The sequence below is a fragment of the Mastigoproctus giganteus genome, chromosome 3, assembly GCF_048544385.1.
Source record: "Mastigoproctus giganteus isolate SK-2022 chromosome 3, ASM4854438v1, whole genome shotgun sequence".
Classification (NCBI taxonomy): Eukaryota; Metazoa; Arthropoda; class Arachnida; order Uropygi; family Thelyphonidae; genus Mastigoproctus; species Mastigoproctus giganteus.
This window is the reverse complement of record NC_143577.1, coordinates 99532080-99555232: the sequence shown is the minus strand read 5'-3', so window position 1 is coordinate 99555232 and position 23153 is coordinate 99532080. Positions and strand designations below refer to the sequence as shown.

The 23153-nt window shown below is 38.6% G+C and overlaps 1 protein-coding gene across 2 annotated transcripts in view; it reads right to left on the bottom strand.

Annotated features, from left to right (window-relative positions):
• Nucleotides 1-23153, bottom strand: part of LOC150088182 (solute carrier family 2, facilitated glucose transporter member 1-like) — a 345132-nt gene that overhangs the window by 145115 nt on the left and 176864 nt on the right. For both annotated transcript variants that reach the window (XR_016546731.1, XM_090369368.1), the window contains exon 4: nt 18791-18961. Coding sequence is in view for 1 of the 2 variants with exons in the window: in XM_090369368.1 (XP_090225494.1) it covers nt 18791-18961 (171 nt within the window). In the remaining variant the exon portion in view is untranslated. The remainder of the gene's footprint in view (nt 1-18790; nt 18962-23153) is intronic.

Genomic DNA, 23153 nt, shown 5'->3' with positions numbered 1-23153 from the left:
GCAGCATTTGCTTTGGCAGGAATCTGTCGGTTAGTACTAGCCGGTTACGGTTTGCTAGCAGCTGTGCTGAAGACCGGAGATAAGGGGGAGGAATGCGCCAAGAGCAGTGATCCCAGAAGTTCGGCTCTGTAATTTTACCGGTGGCCATCTTGATGGTGAACAGCAGCCTTCTTTCTCCGATGTAGGACCGGAGCCTGCGCAGGTGAAGAGCTTCTGCTAACTGCGTTGATCTGAGAGCTGGAGGAAGGTGGAGTTTGCTGTTGGCCCATTTTAGAAGCCAGAATTCACTTGCATTCAGGCCTTAGGCAGAGGGGTTGGTTCAAAAAGTTGGAGACAGCCTCCCGAGCAAGTGGCGCTGTCCCCTGTAAGGCTACCACAAGAGAAGGGCAAGACCATCCAGCCCAACCAAGTGGAAGTGTTTCCTGCACAACTGCACTAGTGACCACCCAGGAAGGAAGAAAGTGCCAATGCATGAAGTGGAGCATTGAAATAAATACATACGTCATCCGAACATACTATGAAATAACTAGGCTAGAGACCGATATGACAATGTACAGATCACGACTACATACCAAATGGTTGGAACAATACTAGGATATTCGGGTCACTGAACAGCGATTAGCAAACCAAAGAAGGACCATCGTCACAAAGAACCTAATAGCTCCTGCCATCTTGGAAAAAATCAAGCAGGATGTCAGCAATCAAAGCACAAAGAATATGGTCATATGGAACCAGAGGAGGAACAGCAAGAAGAAATAAAATGCAGAGTAGCTGAAGTGGAGATATAAGAAATCATGCTATTCAGAATAGAAGATGAGTGGAAGAAAGCCCTAACAGAATTCGAAGGAATGGACCCCACAAGAACCCACGTGATACCTAAGCAGAGGCCAAATAAAATCCTGTGGAGAGTAACAGACCACCTCAATCAGCAAATAATGCCACATTACCTTTACAAGAATGGTGCAATGCTGGAGGCTATCCACACAGCTGTATACTGTTTTTCCATAGCAGCCACTAGGATTAATGGAAAAGAAACGAGAGACCAGCAGCAGAAGAACCGAAAACAGAAGGAACCGCCAGCTTGGGAAAGAAGACTTCAGCAGAAGATAGAAGAATTGAGAGTTAAGATAGGTTAGGTGACCCAATACCAACAGGGTAATAGAAGTAAGAAATTGATCGGAAAGGTGAAGAGCATCCTCAAGAGAGAGAGAGCATCCACAGCAAACATGAGACCAGAAATCAGAGAATAGGAAAATACTTGGACACACTGAAGCAGAACCTCCTCGCACTCAGCAAGAGACTACACCGATACAAAGAGAGCTCCCAGAGGAAAATAAACAACCTAATCTTCGATGAGGGCCTTCTACAGGAAACTGGGTGAAGATGAGAAAGCAGGAAATGGACCACCCAAGAAGAAGACAATCGAAGAGTTCTGGGGAAATATCTGGAGGCAGTGAAGTAAGACACAACAACAGAGCACCCTGGATAGAAGTAGAACAGAAGAAAATGAAGGACATACAAGAGATGAGAGAGTGGAAGATTCGAGAAGAAGAAGTAAAACAGTCGATCAGGAACACCCACAACTGGCGAACCCCAGGAATTGATAACATCCACAACTACTGGTACAAGAAGCTCACCTGCACACACACAAGCACCTAGCAGAGCAGTTCACTCGAATGATAAGGCACCTGGAGACAATCCCAAAGTTTCTCACTGAAGGATTCGCATATCTGAAGCCTAAAGATGAAGATACAAGAAACCCAGCAAAATACAGGCCAATCACATGCCTCCCAACAATGTACAAGATCCTGACTAGCTGCATAACCAAGAAGATATCAGACCACTTATAGAGTCAGAACATAATGGTCGAACAGCAGAAAGGATGCAAGCAGAGAAGCAAAGGATGCAAGGAGCAATTAACCGTAGATACCGCAGTTATGGAGAAAGCCTTCAAGAAGCACCGCAACCTATACATGGCCTACATCGATTACCACAAGGCCTTCGACTCCATACCTCATAACTGGCTAATACAGACCCTGAAGATCTGCAAGGTCATCTACCAATGGGCCATAGCGTACCTTTTTATTATTATTATTATTATTAGCAGTGGCAAATGATGCAAGAATTGCTTACACAGCAGCAGCAGACAAAGAAAAAAAAAAACAAAAAAAAACTTCCCCCTTCACCTATCCATTCCCTCCAATAATTTGTCTAGTTCTTCCTTGAATTGATTTAAGCTTCAACTTCCACAACAGCAGATATGAGTTTGCTCCTTCAATCAACCACTTGCCAGCTAAAAGCAAATTTCCACACATCTCTTTTGCAACTATCCTTCCTCAATTTGAATTTATGTCCCCTTATGCATATAATCTGAGCAAAAGGGAGAATCCCGTCAGCACCGAGCTTGCTCAATCAATTTAAAGCCTTAAACACCTCAATCAGATCACCTTTCAGGTGCCAAGTCTTCAGAATTGAAGCCTTCCTTGGTAAGAACACACCTTTGTTTCTCTCACCAATCTTGTTGCCCTTCTCTCGATTCAGTTCAACAACTCTATTTCCTCCCTAAATTGTTCCTCTATATCCTTCCTAAAATGAGGCCCCCAGACCTGTATGCAGTACTCAAAAAGTGGCTTGACCACTGCTTGCATATAGGATAATCACTTCCTTATCCCTGCTGGCAAAATTCCTGTATATCATTGATAAAACCCCATGAGCTGTCCTGACAGTCTGTTTGCACTGCTCAGGGAACTTCATATCTGACTGCACAATTACCTTTTAAATTTTACACCACCCTGAGTGTAGTACCACTCAGTTGGTACATTAATCTGGGGTTACTGTTGCCCATATGCCATACTTTGTCTCTATCAATGTTAAACTTCAACTGCCATTTCCCAGTCCATCTGCTTAACTTTTCAAAACCTGTTGCTATGGCAACAGGATCTAGAAAAGTAGTGTCCACTGATTACAACACACTGTCTTCTGCCATTCATCCATTCCTTTATCCATAGTAGTAACTTGTAACTTGCCCCTAATGCCACACCGCTCCAATACAGCAATCTTTTATGTGCAACAGTATCAAAAGCTTTCCTGAAATCCAAGTATACGATATCAAAATTAATTTTTGCATCCAGTTCCTTTGTGACCACATTGTAGTATCCAGTCAAATTCCTGTATATCATTGGTCACACAAGATTTCCCCTTAACAAGCCTATGTTGTGTCTGAAGTATAACTGCAGTTATATGGTCCTGCATTACTTCTTTAACCAGTGACTCCATTATTTTCCCTGGAATGGAAGTTAAAGTAACAGATCTGCGATTACTCGAGTGAGTCTCCCTTTGATCCCCTTTATGAATTGGGGATACACTTGAACATCTCCAGTCCATGGGGTCCCCCCCCCTGAATCCAAGAATGCTCTCATAATTATGGCTATGGGTTTGTTTACTTCCTTTGCTGCCCCTTTTAATATAACTGGACAGATCCCATCCAACCCCAGGTGTCTTTCTTATGTTTCACTTCAATTTCTCCTCCACTTTGCTCTCAGTTATTTTAAAATCATTTAGCTCCCTGTTAGAGTTAGATAAACTTCTGGCATCCACTTCCCTAAAGAATTCCTCATGTGTGAATGAAGATGCCTATTACTCATCAATTTGTGAGCAACCTGAGTAGGATTATCAAGAGTCGAACCATCGATATCAAGATGACCAATTTGATTTTTCTTCCTTCTAGTACTTACATGAATAAAGAAGTCTTCACTGTTTTTTATTACAAATGTTGCCAAAAATTTCTCGTAATCTGTCTTTCCTTGACTAATCTGCTTTGTGACTTGAATACATACTAGTTTATATCTATGCTAGGCTTCTGTGTTGCTTGATAATTTATATGCATACCACGCATTTTTCTTCTCTGTAATGAGTCTCATTAGTTCATCTGACATCCATTTAGGCCTGAACATTGAACACTATTTCTTATTTAGTATAATAAGGACAGTAGTTTCTGTGATTAATTCCTTGAATGCTTCCCATTTAGAATTTGCTGATGGTAACATCATCAGTTGGTCCCACTGTATAGAATTTAAAAACTATCTGAGACCACTGTAGTCACCTTTATAAAAGCAAAAACCCTTCCCTTTACTCTTGATGGTAGTTACCTCTTTAAGTAAATCCCACATCAACACTGTGATCACTGCCACCTAGTGGTTCTTTTATCTGCAGATTCTTAATGCATAAATAATCACTAATAACGAGATCAAGAATATTATTCCCTCTTGTTGTTTCTCGAACCTGCTACTGTAGAAAACACTCATCCAATAAATCCACAAGAGCCTTGCTAATGTGCGAGTGACAAACTGTCAAGTTACAGTCAATATCTAAAAAGTTCTTTAAAATCTAGCACAATTTACAAAAAAAAAAAATCTGCGGTTTATAATCCAGAAATATTAAGACAGCAATCTGGCACTAGTATCAGTGATAACATTTGCCTTTAAGAACACATGCAAAAAACTAACATTTCATTCTTTATAAGATGCTTGCAGGACTATCTTCTCCCTTTATTCTGTATCTGCAACGATGACTTAAACTGCACAGCTAATGCAATGGTCTGAATTCTAGTGGCAGAACAATCTTGCCTTTGCAAAGAGCTGCCCTACTTTTACATTATTTACAAACAGATGGCCTCCATAAAATATTAACTAGCCATTTATTTAAAATGGTGATACTGCTATGACAACCTGTTTCAAGACTAACTGATCCCTCATCAGATAGCAAGTGGTTGCTAATGGCAACACAGACAAAACCTGGGTAAAGAATTGTTCCGTGTTTTACCCTATTTCAAAGTTGTAATATGCTGTAGTTAAAGCTATCTGCTGAAAGTAGTGCATCATCATCAGCCATTTTCAATCCACTGCAGGATGAAGGCCTCTCCAGCAACTTTCCAGTTCCTTCTGTTTTGAGTATTGGCCATCCATTTACTACTCAAAAACTCATGAATTTCATCTATCCATCTCCGCCTTTGTCTTCCAGGTTTTCTTCTAGCTCCTCTTGGGTACCATTCTGTTATTTTCTTAGTCCATCTGTCATCATGTCTTCGAGCTATGTGTCCTGCCCAAGACCATTTTAGTTCTTTAGTTTTGATAAGAATGTCCTTTACTTGAGTTTGCTGCCTAATCCATGTGTTTCTCTTCTTATCTAACAGTCTGATTCCCAATGTATAAATATAGTGCAAATGCATCAGAAATACATAGCTATATCTGAATAAATCAGAATATTGGTAAAGCGGCATCGTTTTAAGTTATATCTCATATTGTGAATACCTTCACAACGAGTTGCCATGATATTGCACTACTTCGAATAAGTAACGCTTCACCTGAGGAGAAGACTAATGTTACTTATTCTCAGATGGATACCACCACCCAGACGGCACCGTTTCAGGGCTATTTGGCCCTTCTTCGGTGGGTGGGTAGGTACCCGAGTGATGCAATGATGGCAAAACAGTTATGAAGTATAACTCCACAATATGAGAGATGCCTGATGGTGTATCATGTATTTAGACTCAAGCGTTTAGGGCATAAGCCTCAAGCTATGAAGGAGTCTAGACTATGTATAAATATAGTGCAAATGCATCAGAAATACATAGCTATATCTGAATAAATCAGAATATTGGTAAAGCGGCATCGTTTTAAGTTATATCTCGTATTGTGAATACCTTCACAACGAGTTGCCATGATATTGCACTACTTCGAATAAGTAACGCTTCACCTGAGGAGAAGACTAATGTTACTTATTCTCAGATGGATACCACCACCCAGACGGCACCGTTTCAGGGCTATTTGGCCCTTCTTTGGCCCATTGCATCACTCGGGTACCTACCCACCCACCGAAGAAGGGCCAAATAGCCCTGAAACGGTGCCGTCTGGGTGGTGGTATCCATCTGAGAATAAGTAACATTAGTCTTCTCCTCAGGTGAAGCGTTACTTATTCGAAGTAGTGCAATATCATGGCAACTCGTTGTGAAGGTATTCACAATATGAGATATAACTTAAAACGATGCCGCTTTACCAATATTCTGATTTATTCAGATATAGCTATGTATTTCTGATGCATTTGCACTATATTTATACATAGTCTAGACTCCTTCATAGCTTGAGGCTTATGCCCTAAACGCTTGAGTCTAAATACATGATACACCATCAGGCATCTCTCATATTGTGGAGTTATACTTCATAACTGTTTTGCCATCATTGCATCACTCGGGTACCTACCCACCCACCGAAGAAGGGCCAAATAGCCCTGAAACGGTGCCGTCTGGGTGGTGGTATCCATCTGAGAATAAGTAACATTAGTCTTCTCCTCAGGTGAAGCGTTACTTATTCGAAGTAGTGCAATATCATGGCAACTCGTTGTGAAGGTATTCACAATATGAGATATAACTTAAAACAATGCCGCTTTACCAATATTCTGATTTATTCAGATATAGCTATGTATTTCTGATGCATTTGCACTATATTTATACATAGTCTAGACTCCTTCATAGCTTGAGGCTTATGCCCTAAACGCTTGAGTCTGATTCCCAATATAATTCGTTCCATTCTTCGCTGTGTAGTTCTTAGCTTCTCTTCCATTCTTTTGGTGAGTGCCCAAGTTTCACTTCCATAAGTCATGGTGGGGAGTATACATTGATTCATTATTTTACGTTTCAGACAAACTGGGATATTGCTCTTCAGTATGTGACTATATTTCCTGAATGATATCCATCCAAAATTTATTCTTCTCTTGACTTCCAGCCATTTATCATTATTACAGCTAATAACTTGTCCCAGATAAGTATATGACTCCACCTTTTCAATTACTGCTCCTTCAATCATTATTTCCCTTTCCGTGGCATACTTGTTCATCATTACTTTTGTTTTAGCCATATTCATCTTTAGTCCAAAATCCTTACTAACTGTGCATAACTGATTAAGATTTTCCTCTAATTCTTTGGGATCGTGGCTTATGACAACAATGTCATCTGCAAATCGTAAATGGTTTAGGTACTCTCCGTTCACATTGACTCCTTTCTGCGACCAGTCTAATCTTCTGAAAGCTTCCTCAAGGGCAGCAGTATACAGCTTCAGAGATATTGTGTCTCCTTGTCGAACTCCTTTCTCGATTTTAAATTTCCTACTGTCTTTGTCTAGTCTAATAAAGGATGTAGCACTCTCATATATTTTCTTCAAAATCATAATATAAGGAGTATCTATGCCTTGTCTTTCCAGTGCCCGAAACATTGCCTTATGCTGTATGGAGTCAAATGCCTTTTCATAATCCACAAATGCCAGGCATAATGGTGTTTTATATTCATTTGCTTTCTCCATTAGCTGTGATATTACGTGAAGGTGATCCATAGTTGAGAATCCTGTCCTAAAGCCAGCTTGCTCTTTTGGTTGATTCTCATCAAGTATTCTTTCTAATCTGTTAGTAATGACCCTTGTGAACAACTTGTAGATGTGGGATAACAAGCTAATTGGTCTATAATTTCCAATTTCTGATTTATCTCCTTTCTTATGCAGCAAACCTATGATTGCATTATTCCACTGCTTAGGCATCACACCTTTTCTAATGCACTTTGTGAAGAGCCTTGCCAGTTTTTGTGTTATGTCTCTTCCTCCCAATTTTAACAACTCTACAGTAACTTCATCTTCCCCCGGGGCTTTCCGATTCTTCATTTTCTTCAATGCATGTTCTACCTCATCAGGAAGAATATCGGGTATGTCGTATGTGTTGCTACTTTGCAATCCATCTTCCCCACTGCTGGTATCATTCCCTCGCTCCTTGTATAATTCTCTATAGTAGTCTTCTGCTATTTGAATTATGCCTTCTCTGCTGTTTATAAGTACACCATCGCTATTCTTCAGTTTCAGTATCATTTGTCTTTCTGTATTACTGCTCATGGCTGCTGATTTAAATCCTTTGTTTTCCCTTAATGCTTGTTCTACTTTTCTTGTGTTAAATCTTCTTATGTCCTCTCTGAGTCTCTTTCTAATGGCTTTGCATAACTCAGTATACTCAATTTTCTCCCTGTCAGTGTTTTTCTTGCTCTTCATTTGTCGTCTTTGGTTCATCATGACAAGTGTTTCTTGACTAATTTTTTTCTTCTTTGGATTTCTGTTTCCCTATAGGTTTCTTGGGCTTTATCACTTTCAAAAAGTTGTAATATTCCTCGTCGATATCTTGGTCCTCAGCAGTCTGCAGAAGCTCATACTTGTTCTTAAGTTCCAGTACATACTGCTTTTTCTCCTCTTCTGTTATCTCAAAGACCTTTGTATTATTTACTCGAGTCAGTTTTTTCCTTTCCTTTCCTACATCTATATCAAGTGTACATCTTACTATTCTGTGATCACTTCCAACATTTACCTTATTCAGGACGGTAACATCAGTCACAATATATCTTCTGTTAGTGAGGATGAAGTCGATTTCATTAGTTGTTAATCCATTTGGACTCTTCCATGTCCACTTTCTGTTCACCCTTTTCTTGAAAAAAGTGTTCATTACTGACATTCCTTGAGATTCTGCAAATTCCACAAGTCTTTCACCTCTTTTATTTCTTTCACCAATTCCAAAATTTCCTATAGTTCCTCTTTCTGCGCTGTTTTGCCTTTTTCCAACCTTAGCATTGAAGTCCCCCATAATAATAGTGTAGTGGGTTTTCTGCTCATCTAGAAGACTCTCAATTTCAGTGTACATTTCTTCAACCTCTTCATCATCATGGCTCGATGTTGGTGCATAAATCATTATAATCTTTAGCTTGTACCTCTTAGAAATCTTGAGTATTAGTCTTGACACCCTTGGTGATGTACTTTTGAATTCCAAAATGTTTTTAAAATCTTTATGGACCAGTAACCCAACTCCACCTTCACTCCTTTCACTGTTTCCATTGGTGTACAGCAGATTTCCACTTGATAAACTTATAAGTGATTCATTTCTTCTTCTTGTTTCAGCCAAACCGATGATATTCCAATTCACATTTTCTAATTCCTTTTCCAGCTCTAATATCCTGTCTTCACCGATGAGTGATCGTATGTTATAACAGGCCAAGTTCAATTTCCGTGCATGGCAGCCTGGTCGTACCCAGAGATTCTTAGCACCCTCTGCTTCCACTCTGATCCTCTCACTGCCGTAAGAGGGAGAGTGAAAGCTGCTGGGGACTGAGGGCCATTTGTATTGTTGTGCTCTCATTGCTGGAGGGTTTGGTCTTTTCCTCTTCACGCTGACCAGACGTCTTGAAGAGTAGTGCAATACCAGGGCAACTGATTACAAAGGTAAGTTTGTTCTGATGTGGAAATTAAGACCATTGCGTTATCCATGTAGCTTAAATCCTGCAATTCACAAAAACAAATTAAAGGATAACACTGTCTTTACAAATGTGCACAGATGTAAATAAGTTCAGTTGTTTGTGTTCAATATTCAGTGAAAATTGCTCATTAAACCTAGTAGAGTACCTCTCCAAAATCAGGGAAATTTTAAAATCCAGCACTTCTCAATTCCAACATTCATTTTCATCAGAGTGCCAAATTTTAATGAGTTTATTGTAGGTATAATGTTACTGTCAAACAGGAACATTATCACATCACAATGATCAGATTCATTTAAGAAATGAAATGATTTTGCGATTCCAAGAAACTAAATTTTGAAAGAAAATTGTTTCAATGGGAGAATACAATGTATCAAACCTCAAAGTTGTCCCCCTCTGCATTTTATCAGAACAACACTTCTGGAAGTGTCTCATTTAGAGAGGAATTGACTACCTGTATCCAGCTCACTCATGTGCTCCACTTCCAGATACAAGAAATTAATTTTAATTTTATTAATTTATTGCCCCAGTCTGAAAACTTTCAGTTTCCAGACTGGGGCAATAAAATTAATTCATTAATCATATGCTGTCTGTTCTTATGGATGACTTATTGCACTTTTTCAACATTCATTTTCATCAGTCCTACTTCATGATGAATGACTTGAGTATTCAAAATCTTCAATCAAAGTTTGGACATCTTGTAAATGCAAACACCATTGAAAAGTTTATGTTCTACCTATAGCCTCATTACCAAACTCTTGTTTAAGCATTCTGTAAGCATCTGAAGCTGTTTTCCCAGACAAAATTTGATCCAAATTCCCTGTTCCTTGGCATGTACCACCTTATTGAACTACAAAAATCACAAGACACACACACAACAGAAATGCACTAAAACACCAATTGTCCCATTGACATGAAACTCACCACACTAATTCACAATGAATTAGTAGTGGTATGTAAAGGTCAACAACATTGGAGGAATGTATCTAATGTAATGGGGAACTACATTAAAGATTTACATTCATAATTTCCTTGTTGTTTGCAATATACAACTTTTATTTAACTACTACAATTTTATTTGAGCGATCTTTGTAAAATGTACATATTCAGTTGCTCTTATGTGCATACATGCAGTTTACATTGTTTCAAATTGTTTTTATAGAATGGAAAATTTTTAATGTTCTCTGATATTCTGTTTCAGTGCTTATCTGTAAAATTAGTTTAAATACCAGTCATGATACTTTCTACACATGAAGAGAATCTAGTTTCATTGTGCATTCGAACCATTTTGAATAAACTGTTGCAGTATAAAATAAAATACAGGCAATTCCAGGTGTACATGTGATAAGACTATACAGGGTGTGATAAGACTATACAGGGTGTCTCAAAACTATTGGTACAAACGTTTAGGGGAGGTAGGTAACATCTAAAGGAATGTGAATTGCATAGGAACCCATAACCGGAAACATCATGGGAAAGTAGTAGCAGAGGCACAAGAAGCAGAAATGACACAAGACAGTAATTAACGGCAAACATTTATTTGACATAATATTAACAATGGAGTACGAGATGGATGCATTTCATGATGTTACAACAGATGCTCGAAGGTTCCACCATAAGACGCGATGCATGCGTGACACCGACGCAGCATGGATTGGCGGACATGGTCGAACACACCTGGAGTTTCTTTGACAGTAGCAGCAGTGCAAACGTGTCTCGCCATGAGATCCATTTCAGTCTCCACAGGCGATTCATACACGATAGATTTGAGGGTCCCCCCACAGAAAGAAATCAAGACTTGATAAATCAGGTGAGCGTGGGGACCAGGCAACGGGTCTACCACGGCCAATCCATCGACGCCCAAAACGCCAGTTCAAATGGTCACGAACACACCTTCCATAATGGGAAGGTGCCCCGTCATGTTGAAACCAAATATTGCGTCTCACATTTGCTGGAACATCGTCAAGTAACCCTGGTAGAACTTGTTCAAGAAAGATCCAATATTTAGCGGAGTTCATGCAGGATGGTAACAGGTATGAGCCGACTAAGCAGTCACCGACCATACCTGCCCACACATTTATTGCGAAGCGACGTTGTGTCGCATGGGGGCGCACACTGTGTGGGTTGTCGTGAGCCCACACATGAGCATTGTGCTGATTGAATAAGCCTTCCCGAGTGAAATAAGCCTCATCCGTGAACAAAACATAGGCTGGAAAATTCAAGTCTTGAACACTTTCTTGGAGAAACCAAAAGCCACACGTGCAGGATGATCTTGGGGGAGCAGTAACTGAACCCTTTGGAGATGAAAGGGGTGTAAGGAATCGTTATGCCAGACACGCTGTACACTGCAACGAGACACTCCTAAGGCAGAGGCAATGGCATGTGTGCTGGTAGTAGGATTATTCTGGATGGCATTCAACACACTTTCTTCCATGGCGGGTTGGTTGGTTGGTTGGTTGGTTGGTTATTAGTTGGTTAGTTATTTGGAGCATTAGCAACTAAGGCCATATTGCTCCGGGATATGCGGTGGTCATTCCCTGACCTTTCCACATCCTCCGTATTTGGTGGTAACGGGCTCGAACCCCGGTCTAATCAAGAAGCGTGTGCTATGCACTGCTGCCCCTTCCCACCTGGCTATGGAGGCACCTTTCCATGGCGGGAATTCGCGTCGAACGTGGTCTGCCCACACTACTTCTGTTACCTCTAAATGACCCATAATCGCACAAATTTTGATGCACACGTGCAAACAAACGGTGGTCCGGTACACATCTGTCTGGGAAGCGTTCTCCATAAATTCGTTGAGCGGCTCGTCCATTGCCCTCTGCTAATCCATACACTAGGTGCATGTCTGCCAGCTCACTTCATATTTCGATGCATGCTCTTCATGCGGCGACAACCGTGCCATCTACCGACTTACGGTGACGTTTCCGGTTATGGGTTCCTATGTGATTCAGGAGTTTTTGGGTAGTAAATGGATGGCCAGTGCTCAAAACAGAAGGAACTGGAAAGTTGCTGGAGAGGCCTTCGTCCTGTAGTGGATTGAAAATGGCTGATGATGATGATGATGCGATTCACATTCCTTTAGACGTTGCGTACCTCCTCTAAACATTTGTACCAATATTTTTGAGACACTCTGTATGTGTGTGTGTGTGTGTGTGTGTGTGTGTGTGTGTGTGTGTGTGTGGTGAAAAAAAAACTGTTTAACTACACCAAGGATTTCCAATGCAGTCAATATTCACCCCTCCCCCCGAGGATCATTCTTCGTGAAAGAGGGGTTGATACATGCCAAGGAGTCAAATGGGGTTAATGGGCAATTATATAATAACATTGGTACTTACCTATGTGTTGTAAATTATTTTTTAATAAATAATTAACTATTATTAACAACTATATCTTATAATCCATCCATTAAAATTGTAATGTGTGTATTTTTTGGATGAGGGGACCAATGAGGAAAAAATGTGTTTTTTAAAGTGGGTCAGCAGGTAAAAAAGGTTGGGAACCCCTGACCTATACCTAAGACATTCATCCTTCAAGTTTCCATTTAGGAGGAAAATTTGTGCATTTTGTGATTGCATTCAGCAGAATACATATTTCCACCTAAATGAAAACAAATATACACAGAACTTCATTTATACCATCAACTTTGGAAATGAGACTGGTTTAAAGCAGTAGAATAAATAAAATGAAGTATACTGCTACCTGCAAGCATTATCATCCACAATTTACTCCCTTTTGTGAATTACATGATGGGAATATGATCTTGTACAACATAAAACATGTGCTGTGAGCTATAAAAGCACTTTTATAGAATAAAAGTGTTCAGGAATAAAATACTGTACATATAAGATTCTAACAGTCACTGACAGAACGGGGGAAGGGGAGATAATTGAAAAATTTTAATAAAATTTTAAGGAGATGAATAAAGTCTGCCCTTATATAAAGTGAATGAAGTGATTGGAGAAAGAAGGCTAACTATATAACCTAAATACATTACATAACTGATTAGAAGATAATTTTAAAAAGTGGAAAAGAGAGAAGGTACAAACAAAGAAGCCAACTTCTTTAATTTAAGACTAGTAATTTTACCAGTAGTTCCATATATATTCTCATTTTCAGATGGGAGTCACATCCTGCTAGAAACTCAAGGTGAATCATCCACATTAACAGTACTTAGTCAACACAATTTTTTTTTTATTCATTGAGATGTGGAATAAGTGTGTTTTCAGATTCAATATTCTCAATAATCACAGCCTTTCAGGGATTGAAGCATAGTTTGCTTGGTGTAAGACCAGATTTGAGATATCCATAGAAAATTAAAACAGCATATAAATTCTCCAGATCTTTATTTTCAGCTTTTGAATATGTGTCTGGAATTGAACCCCATAATCCAATGTAAATTCCGAGAATTTGATGGCTCCAAAAGGTAGATTATGTAGCGGCTATGTAAAGGAATTTGGTTTATTGAGGCTATATAAAGAAATCTGGTTTATGGATTCTATATATTAAGAAATCTGGTTTATAGAGGCTATTATTTTAAATAAATATTCAGAAACCTTGAGTCAGTCAACAAGGGAGAAATGTTTCTCATTTAAAAGGAAATAAAAATGCTGAACTCCATGAAATAGTTTAGCTTATCTTGTATGTCATGGCAATTTCTTCAATAACAATGTGGTAGTCTCCTTGTACAAATTTTTCTACTGCTGTTATGACTTTCATTGTCATGATATTGATGTGTATACCCTGGTCAAGAATTCAGGACTTGTCAGTGCCAAATGCACACTTCACCATACTAAGCAAACATTCTGCGATAAGTTTCAGGTGATTTTTTAATCTGATTTTAGAGAAAATCAGATTACAGATCGCATCTTTAATGGTTCTTCCAACTTGAGAATTTACTGTTTCCAAATAAGGCCAGAAGATGGCACCACATGAGTGCTCAGTATTGTCAACACACTTTGATCAGTAATCTGCCACAAGATTATCATTATACTTTGCATAATGTGCATTTTATTTTGAATGACCTCTTTATATCTAATATGTTTGTACAATAAGATTTATATCTGTATTTTATTATGTAGTTTTCTTTAGATTCCAATGGCAATATTTGCATGTTTATATATATATATATATATATATATATATATTTTTTTTTTTTTTTTTTTTACTTTTTGATAAAAGGAAACTGAAATTATAATACGTGAAGTCTTCCACTGAATTCAATGCACTCTGCTGCTAATAAAAAAGTGCTGTCAGTGTTATATGTATATGTTATATGTATAATATCAAGTAGTGGTTAGCATAATACAATCAAGCCTCAGTTTCTCTGCCTCTCTCTCTCTCTCTCTCTCTCACACAGTGTCACTAGCAGTGCTGGATTAAAGCAACTGGAGGCCCTGGCTAGGAGACCTTGGGAGGCTCAAAATTAATAGCATCTGATCATGAGAAACAAAACCTCATTCTATTCTTTATCTACTCAATAAAAGTAGAACATTCCTGAAATTTTAGCATTGATAAAAAGATTGTTTATAAATTATAACATTTAATAAGTTTACAAAAGTATGGAATTAATGAAGACACAGAACATTCATAGGGGAATCATAGCTATATTATAACATTACACTATATACAAAATCAGAACAGTTTCTTTCGAGCTTTTTTTGGATGCAAACTTATCAATTATATCATTAAAATCACTGATTATAATGATATAATTGTTGATCATTGTTGACTGTAGATCATTCTTTATCCTTTTCAGTCTAGAAAATGATGTTTTGCCAGTACAGTTAGCAACCATTAAACACAGGAACAATCTGAATATTGTTTCCACATTTGGAAAAGCTGTCCGAATTTTCTCCTGGAATATTATTTGATACATATCTTGGCGGCTGAAATTTTCTTTTTCAGGTTGAGCTTGTTTGATGTACAGGTGCAAGTGCAAGAGTTCATCGACTAGACTAAGGTCACCATCCTTTGGATACTCTTGCATCAACATCTCGACGCCATTGTGAATCTGTTCCTTGGTTGCTTGCAAGTTCACCAAAAATGAAAAAGTGCCAGTTACACTCCTATACACTGTTGCCCTTCTGTCTAGGTTGGCTTCAAGAGCATCCATGACGGGGATAAATGAATTTACCCTAAACTTGTCTCTTGGAGAAAGTTTGTCTAAGGCTGTCCCATCATTGTTTTGCTTTTTTCGTACTCTCTGCCTTCTTTTGACAGTTTAGTACTCTACATCTGGCAGAATAAATTTTGCTTGCTGTTCAATTTCATTAAAATTAGCCCGAGTGTTTGATATGAACTGCAATAGTGAGCTGTAAATATTTGCACATGTGCTCAATGAAATTTCCAAACTTTGGAGTGCCTTGTTAACTTTATGAAATTGTTCTAGCAAATGTGTCCAAAGGTAAAGCATGAAAATGAATTTAAATTCTTCCATTTTCTGCAGACGATTTTCAGCCTGTCGTCTAGTATCTCCTTTTTCAGTTTCATCACAGTAAATATGACTGAGGGCTTCAACAATGTTAGCATAATTTGCACTGATAGCTGCAGTAGTTTTGGCGTGAGCCTCCCATCTTGTGTCTGATAAATGTTTAGGAACTTTTGACTCAGGAGGCAAGAAATTTTTTAGCACTGCCCATCTTTTTGTAGAAGCTGATTAAAAACAATAGAGCTCATTTATTGTGCCAAAAAAATTCGCTGCATCCAGGTACGAGTCAACTGCGGTTCATCCAACCAGATTTAGGGAATGTCCAGCGCATGGAATAAACTTTGCAACCTTGTTCCTTTCCAGAATTTTTTGTTGAATGCCGTTATACTTTCCAGCCATATTGGCTGTATTGTCATATTATCGTCCTCTATATTTACTGAAATTTAGGTGCCTTTGTAAGTGCCTCCAGGTGGGAAGGAGCAGCAGTGCGTAGCACACGCTTCTTGATTAGACCGGGGTTCGAGCCCGTCACCACCAAATATGGAGGATGCGGAAAGGTCAGGAAATGACCACCGCATATCCCGGAGCAATATGGCCTTAGTTGCTAATGCTCCTAAAAACCAAATAACAACAACAACAACAACTGAAATTTATTTCAAGTTCACTGAAGTAATTCAGTATCAGCTCAGCTTTCACCGGTGTGCTCTTTCAGTTCAAAAAAACTCAGAAAGCATTCAACTGGTAATCCATCACTAGGAGAAACATATCTAACAATGACAGTAAATTGATCAATATGGGAAACATCTGGGGTTGAATTGACTGATAAACTAAAATAACCTGCTTGTTTGATGTCACTCAGTGTTGATTCTCGAACTTGATTAGCCATCAACTGGATAACCTCTTCACATATGGTTTTGTATAAGTACGATGGCTGACCAGAGCCTTTACGTCCATACTGATTTATGTGAGCACACAGGAAGGGATCAAATTTGGCAATTAATTCAAGCAATCCAAGAAAGTTACCATTGTTTGGTGAACCAAATGTTTCATCATCTCCCCTAAATGCCAAGCCACGTTCTGCCAAAAGGGAAATCACTGCAATAACTCGCTGAAGTAAGTGCCTCCAGTAATCCTGCCCTGCTTTGATTTGCTCTTTGAGTTTTGATGTGAGTGTTTGACCACATTTTCTTGTTAAGTATGTTAGCATAGAGTTCATATGATTTTTTGTTTCCGTGGGTTTGAACAAGATAAGCGTGATGCCAATCATCAAATCCAGTAGAAGCTAAAGCTGTAGTTGAGATAGTTTGATTAGAGAAAAGTTTGCACACAAAACAGTAGACTTTTCCTTTTGTGGGAGAATACACTAGCCATTCTCGAGAGTAGGTTTCTCCATTTACTTTGGTGGAATGGAATAAATCCTTTGAGCAGAACTGGGCTTGGCTTTTGTATGTTCGCTTCAAATTGGTAAAAGGTCCATCCCCGTGCTGACATTCCGATGGACCTTTCTCAATCCAGAATGATATTTCCTTGTTATTCAATGTGGTCCATAAACCTACATCATTGTCTCTGAAATCACTAGTAGCATGAACAGTTGGTATTTTTGTGTCTATAATACTAGGGTTTTCGCCGAGATCATTTGCTTTGTTTTCCAAGTCTTTAAGACGGTAATGAGCTTGAACTGTTTCTTTTGGTGTAACTATCTCATGGCATATTCCTTCAGCGACTTATGTTAATTCTTTGGCTGTAGGTCCTGTCACTTCATTGTCACTTTCTCCAGAAGTTTCTGTACTTGTAGTGGTACTTACTGACAACAGTTCTCCTTGAAGTTCTTGAAAGGCTGTGTTCTGTATATAAACTGGTTGTTCTTCAGTCTGCTCAGACTGCTCAGTGTAGTCTACTTGATTTTCTTCTGTTTGTAAACACGAATGTTCTGTATCCGAGGGATTATGTAGGGCTGTTTCTGCCTGCTGTACAAAGCCATATGACGTGATTGGCTTTAAACGCTTGAGTATTTCCTTCTATTCTTTATGTCGCTTTTGTTTACTAGCACTACTTTCATATCGCTTACTCATTATTATTTTCACAAAATATCAAAATTATATATTATTGTGATTCACAATGATATAAAAGAATCCTCACTTATTCTCAAAATGCATGCTATAATGATAGACAGTGACTTCATAGCTGACTTTATCATTTGATTCTGAGTAGCTTTAAAGCCTCCACGAACTTTACTAAACAGTAAGTATGCACTTCAGTAACTGTTATACAGTCATAGACTCATACGTCATATGTTTAATGTTACTAAGTAACTGGGCCTAGATAGTAAAATCAAGGATTCAAGGGCAAGTGCATTCGGTACTCCCATAATGTGTTCCTGAATTTTGGATTTGTGCTTACACATTATTTTGGCCTAGGTACGCCCCTGATTTTTATCGTTACAAATGAAATAAAATTAACGGTAAATTTTTAAAATTCTTTTGGCAGGAGGCCGAGGTCCCCCCTAGATTATGAGGTCCTGGACTGCAGCCCACTCAGCCCATATGTAAATCTGGCACTGGTTACTAGATATTACTAATCGCAGGTAAAGTTCAAAATCTATTCTGTGGAACAGCACGAGGGTTTTTTTTTTTTTTTAATCCAGTTAAGTGTTATGAGCAAAGAGCATAAGTATGCACGCGCACACAGAGATAAAAAAACTATGCAATCTGCTAAAAACTCTCATAATCTCTACTAGTAGATTGTGACTGATATCTTGGTTGTTCCATATATAAATTTTCATGGGGAGGAGGTTGAAAAAATAATGAGATTTTTTAGTGGATCCATGGCTCTAAAACAGTAAAGAAACACCACTATAGCAGTGATCACATTAATCTTTTTTAGCTCTATGCCTCTCTTACTATACACGAACTGTTAATTCTGAGGACACAAATATAAATAATTCATCAAAAACATACACATGCTCCTTTTCATCTTAAGATATCTTTTCAGTTTCACAACCTAATGCAATAATATTAGACACAAATACTTACCAAAAAGAAATGGCCAGTGATCTTCTGTACCCAATAACTGGGGTAAACCCAATATATTCGATACAAGGATAGAAATAGTAATGACCAACTGGTAGATAGTGCCAACAGCACCCCGCAAGTGAAGGGGAGAAACTTCTGTTAAATACATTGGGGCTAGCCCTGCATTAAGTCCTGAAATTATTAAAATGACAATAGTTATTTTATTATGATATGTTATTAAAATATCTATTTCCATTTCATTAAAATGGAAACAGATATTTTATTTTATTATGTACAGGCAGTTCCAAAATGCTATCACTATTTTCATCTGTTTCACAGTGGAATGATGCATGTGTAGAATATGTATATTTTATATTTATACATATATAAGTATTAACAGTGGCAAATGATTCCAGGAAGCAAGTTTATACAGTATCACAAAAAAAAAAAAATTTTCCATTTCACCCAACCTTCCCCTCAAATAGTTTGTCTAGTTCTTCCTTGAATTTATTCAAACTATCCACTTCCACAAAAATGGATGGAAGCTTGTTCCAGCAATCAAACACCTGGCTGAAGGAAAAATTCTACACATCTATTTTGCTACCATCTTCCTAAATTTCAATTTATGTTCCCTTATGTGCATAGTTTGTGGTAGAGAAGAATCCCATCAGCATTGAATTTGCTCAAGCCATTCAAAGCTTTAAACATCCCTTTGTTTTAAAAACACCTTGCAGATGCCTGGTTTCCAGATGCTCAATTTGCAGAACCGAAGCCTTTCTTGGTACGAGCAGAGCACCCCTTTGTTCTTCTCATTAAATCTCATTACCCTTCTCTGTACCCATTCCAGCAGGTCTAAGTGCTTCCTAAAATGAGAACTCGAGACCTGTATACAGTACTCAAGATGTAGCCTGACCATAGCCTTATACAATAGGATGATCACTCCTTATCTCTGCTAGCAAAATTCCTGTATATCATTGACAAAACCCCATGAGCTGCCCTAGCAGCTTGTCTGCACTTCTAAGAGAAATTTGTATCTGACTGCACAACCATTTTGCTTTTCCACTACCCCAAAAGTAATTAGTATATTATGCTGGGATTACTGCCACCCATATGCAGTACCTTGCATTTGTCAATGTCAAGCTTCAATTGACATTTCTTAGTCCATCTGCCTATTTTGTCTTAGTTATTGCAGTACCTCACCTTGATGACTGTCATTAGTCACCCTGCCAACCTTCGTATCATCAGCAAACTTAGACATTACACCGCCTGATGTAACCTCAACAATATCATTAATAAATATAGAAAACAACAATCGGCCCAGCACTGAACAATGTGCCGCCTCCGTAGCCAGGTGGGAAGGAGCAGCAGTGCGTAGCACACGCTTCTTGATTAGACCAGGGTTCGAGCCCGTCACCACCAAATACGGAGGATGCGGAAAGGTCAGGGAATGACCACCGCATATCCCGGAGCAATATGGCCTTAGTTGCTAGTGCTCCTAAAAACCAAATAACAACAACAACAACTGAACAATGTGGAACCCACTAATAACATTAGTCTATGAATATCAGTGTTCATTGATAACTACTCTCTGTCTTAGCATTAGCAGAGGCATACAATGCAAGAAAGCAAGCATATACAGCATCAGCCAAAAAAAACAACACTTGCCTTTTCACCCATCCATTCACTCCAAAAGTTTGTCTAGTTCAGCCTTGAATTTATTTAAGCTGTCAACTTCCACAACGGCAGATGGAAGTTTGATCCAGCAATCAACCACCTGCTGGCTAAAGGCAAATTTCCGCACATCTATTCTATAACTGTCTTTCCTCAATTTGAATTTATACCATCTCAGGTGTGGAAGCTAAGCAAAAAGAAGAATCCCATCGGCATTGAGCTTGCTGAAACCATTCAAGGCCTTATATACCTTAATCAGATCACCTCACAGGTGCCTAGTCTCCAGATGCTGCAATTTGCAGAACTTAAGACTATCTTGGTAACAGTAACCCTTTGTTTCACTCACTAATCTTATTGCCCTTCTCTGTACTCATTCTAGCAGCTCTACATCTTTCCTAAAATGAGACTTCTGGACCTGTATGCAGTACCCAAGGTGTGGCCTGATCATTTCCATATACAAGAGAATAATCACCTCCTTATCCCTGCCAGCAAAATTCCTATATATCATCGAAAAGAACCTATGAGTTACTCTTGCTGCCTGTCTGCACCGCTCAGAAAACTTTATATCTGACTGCACATCTACCACCAGGAATTTTTCATTCCCCACTAACCTCAGTGTAGAACCGCACAGTTGGTATGTTACTGCTACCTATATGCAGTACATTGCATTTATCAATGTTAAACTTCAGTTGCCACCTCTCAGCCCACTTGCTCAACTTTTGTAGATCCTGTTGCAGTAACGTGCCGTCCATGCTGTCATTAACAACACTACCAACCTTCGTATCATCTGCAAAATTGGACATTAAGCCCAATATACCTTCATCAATATCATTGATAAATACAGAAAACAACAATGGGCCCAACACAGACCCCTGGGGGACACCCTAATAACATTAGTTCACGAAGAGCAGTGTCCATTGATTACTACTCTTTGTCCTCTCCCACTCAACCATCCCTTTATCCATAGCAGCAACTTGTCCTTACCTCTCCAATTTGTACAGTAGTCTTCCATGTGCAACAGTATCAAAAGCTTTCCTAAAATAGAAGTATATGATATCAAAATTATTTTTACATCCAGTTCCTCTGTGACCACAGTATCTGATCAAACAAATTGGTCGGGCAAGACTATCCCTTAACAAACCCATACTGTGTCTGAATTATAACCGCAGTCTTGTCTAGATGATCCTGCAGTTCTTTAACCAGTGACTCCATTATTTTCTAGATGATCCTGCAGTTCTTTAACTAGTGACTCCATTAACAGAAGTTAAACTGACAGGTCTGTAATTACTCCTATCATCTTTCAATCCCCCCTTTGTGAATTGCGGATACATTTGCACACTTCAGTCCACGGGGACCTACCCTTAGTTCAAGGATGTCTTCATAATCATGGCTAAGGGCCAGCTTACTTTATTTGTTGCCTCCTTTAATATATCTGGATAGATCGCATCCACCCAGGTGCCTTCCTTATGCATAATTTCAACAATTTCTTCTCCACTTTGCTCTCAGTTATTACAAAATCATTTAACTCCCTGTTAGAGTTTGATAAGCTTCTGGCTTATCAAACTAACAGGGAGTTAGTTTGTCACCTACCTGAGCAGAATCATCAACAATCAAACCATTGATATCAAGTGGACCAATCTGATTCATCCCCTTCCTTGTACAGTTTATATAAGTAAAGAAGTTTTTGCTGTTTTTCTTTGCATCCTTTGCCAAAGATTTCTTGTAATCTGCCTTTGCTTGCCTAACCTCCTTTGTGACTTAATTAGAGACTAGCGTATACCTGCCATAGGCTTCTGCCACCATAGTCACCTTTATGAAAACAAAACCCTTTCCCTTTACCTCTGATGGTAGTTACATGTTTGAGTAAATTCCACATCAATACACTGTGTTCACTGCCACTCAGTGGTTCTTTATCTGTCGATTCTTAATGCATGAATAATCACTGCTGATAATCAGATCAAGAGTATTACTCCCTCTGGTTGCCTCTCGAACATGCTGCTGTAAAAAACAATCATCCAATAAATCCACAAAAGTCTTGCTAGTGTGCAAGTGACCAGTGCACAAGTTCCAGTCTATATCTGGGAAGTGAAAATCCCCCATTATAAGATAATCCAATTTACTGGCCCACTCTATTTCTCTGTATAGTTGTTCATTGTACCCATCAGTGTCATTAGGCCTATAACACACTCAACCATCTCTTTAACCACAGAATATGATATCAAAATTCCTCCACTCAACCATCCCTTTATCCATAGAATATGATATCAAAATAATTTTTTGCATCCAGTTGCACAGATTGGGAAGTGTAAAAACTTCCCAATCTGTCTAAATCAGCATCCTGTTCTGTGGCTCCAGATGTACTAAGAGTGAAATTTTCCAAAGAACATTCTGATTATTAAAATTTTCCAATTTGAACAAGGAGCTGCGATTAAGGTTGTTAAAATTTTCCAGTTAAAATAATGTTACCAGATGTTTTAATAATACAAATGAAAGATATAAAAGTTAAATAAAAGTTATATTTCACAAACCACAAGGAAACTATGCATGTCAATCTTCAATATTGGTCCCTATTATATCCTACACAAATTCATGTTTTTCTCAAGAAGTTCTGTGCTGGCACTGAAGCCACTTGTGTACTGCTGTCTCAACCTTCATCAGATAAGCAGTGATGTCCTCTTATTGTATCTCTTAGCACCCAAAAAAAAAGTAATTT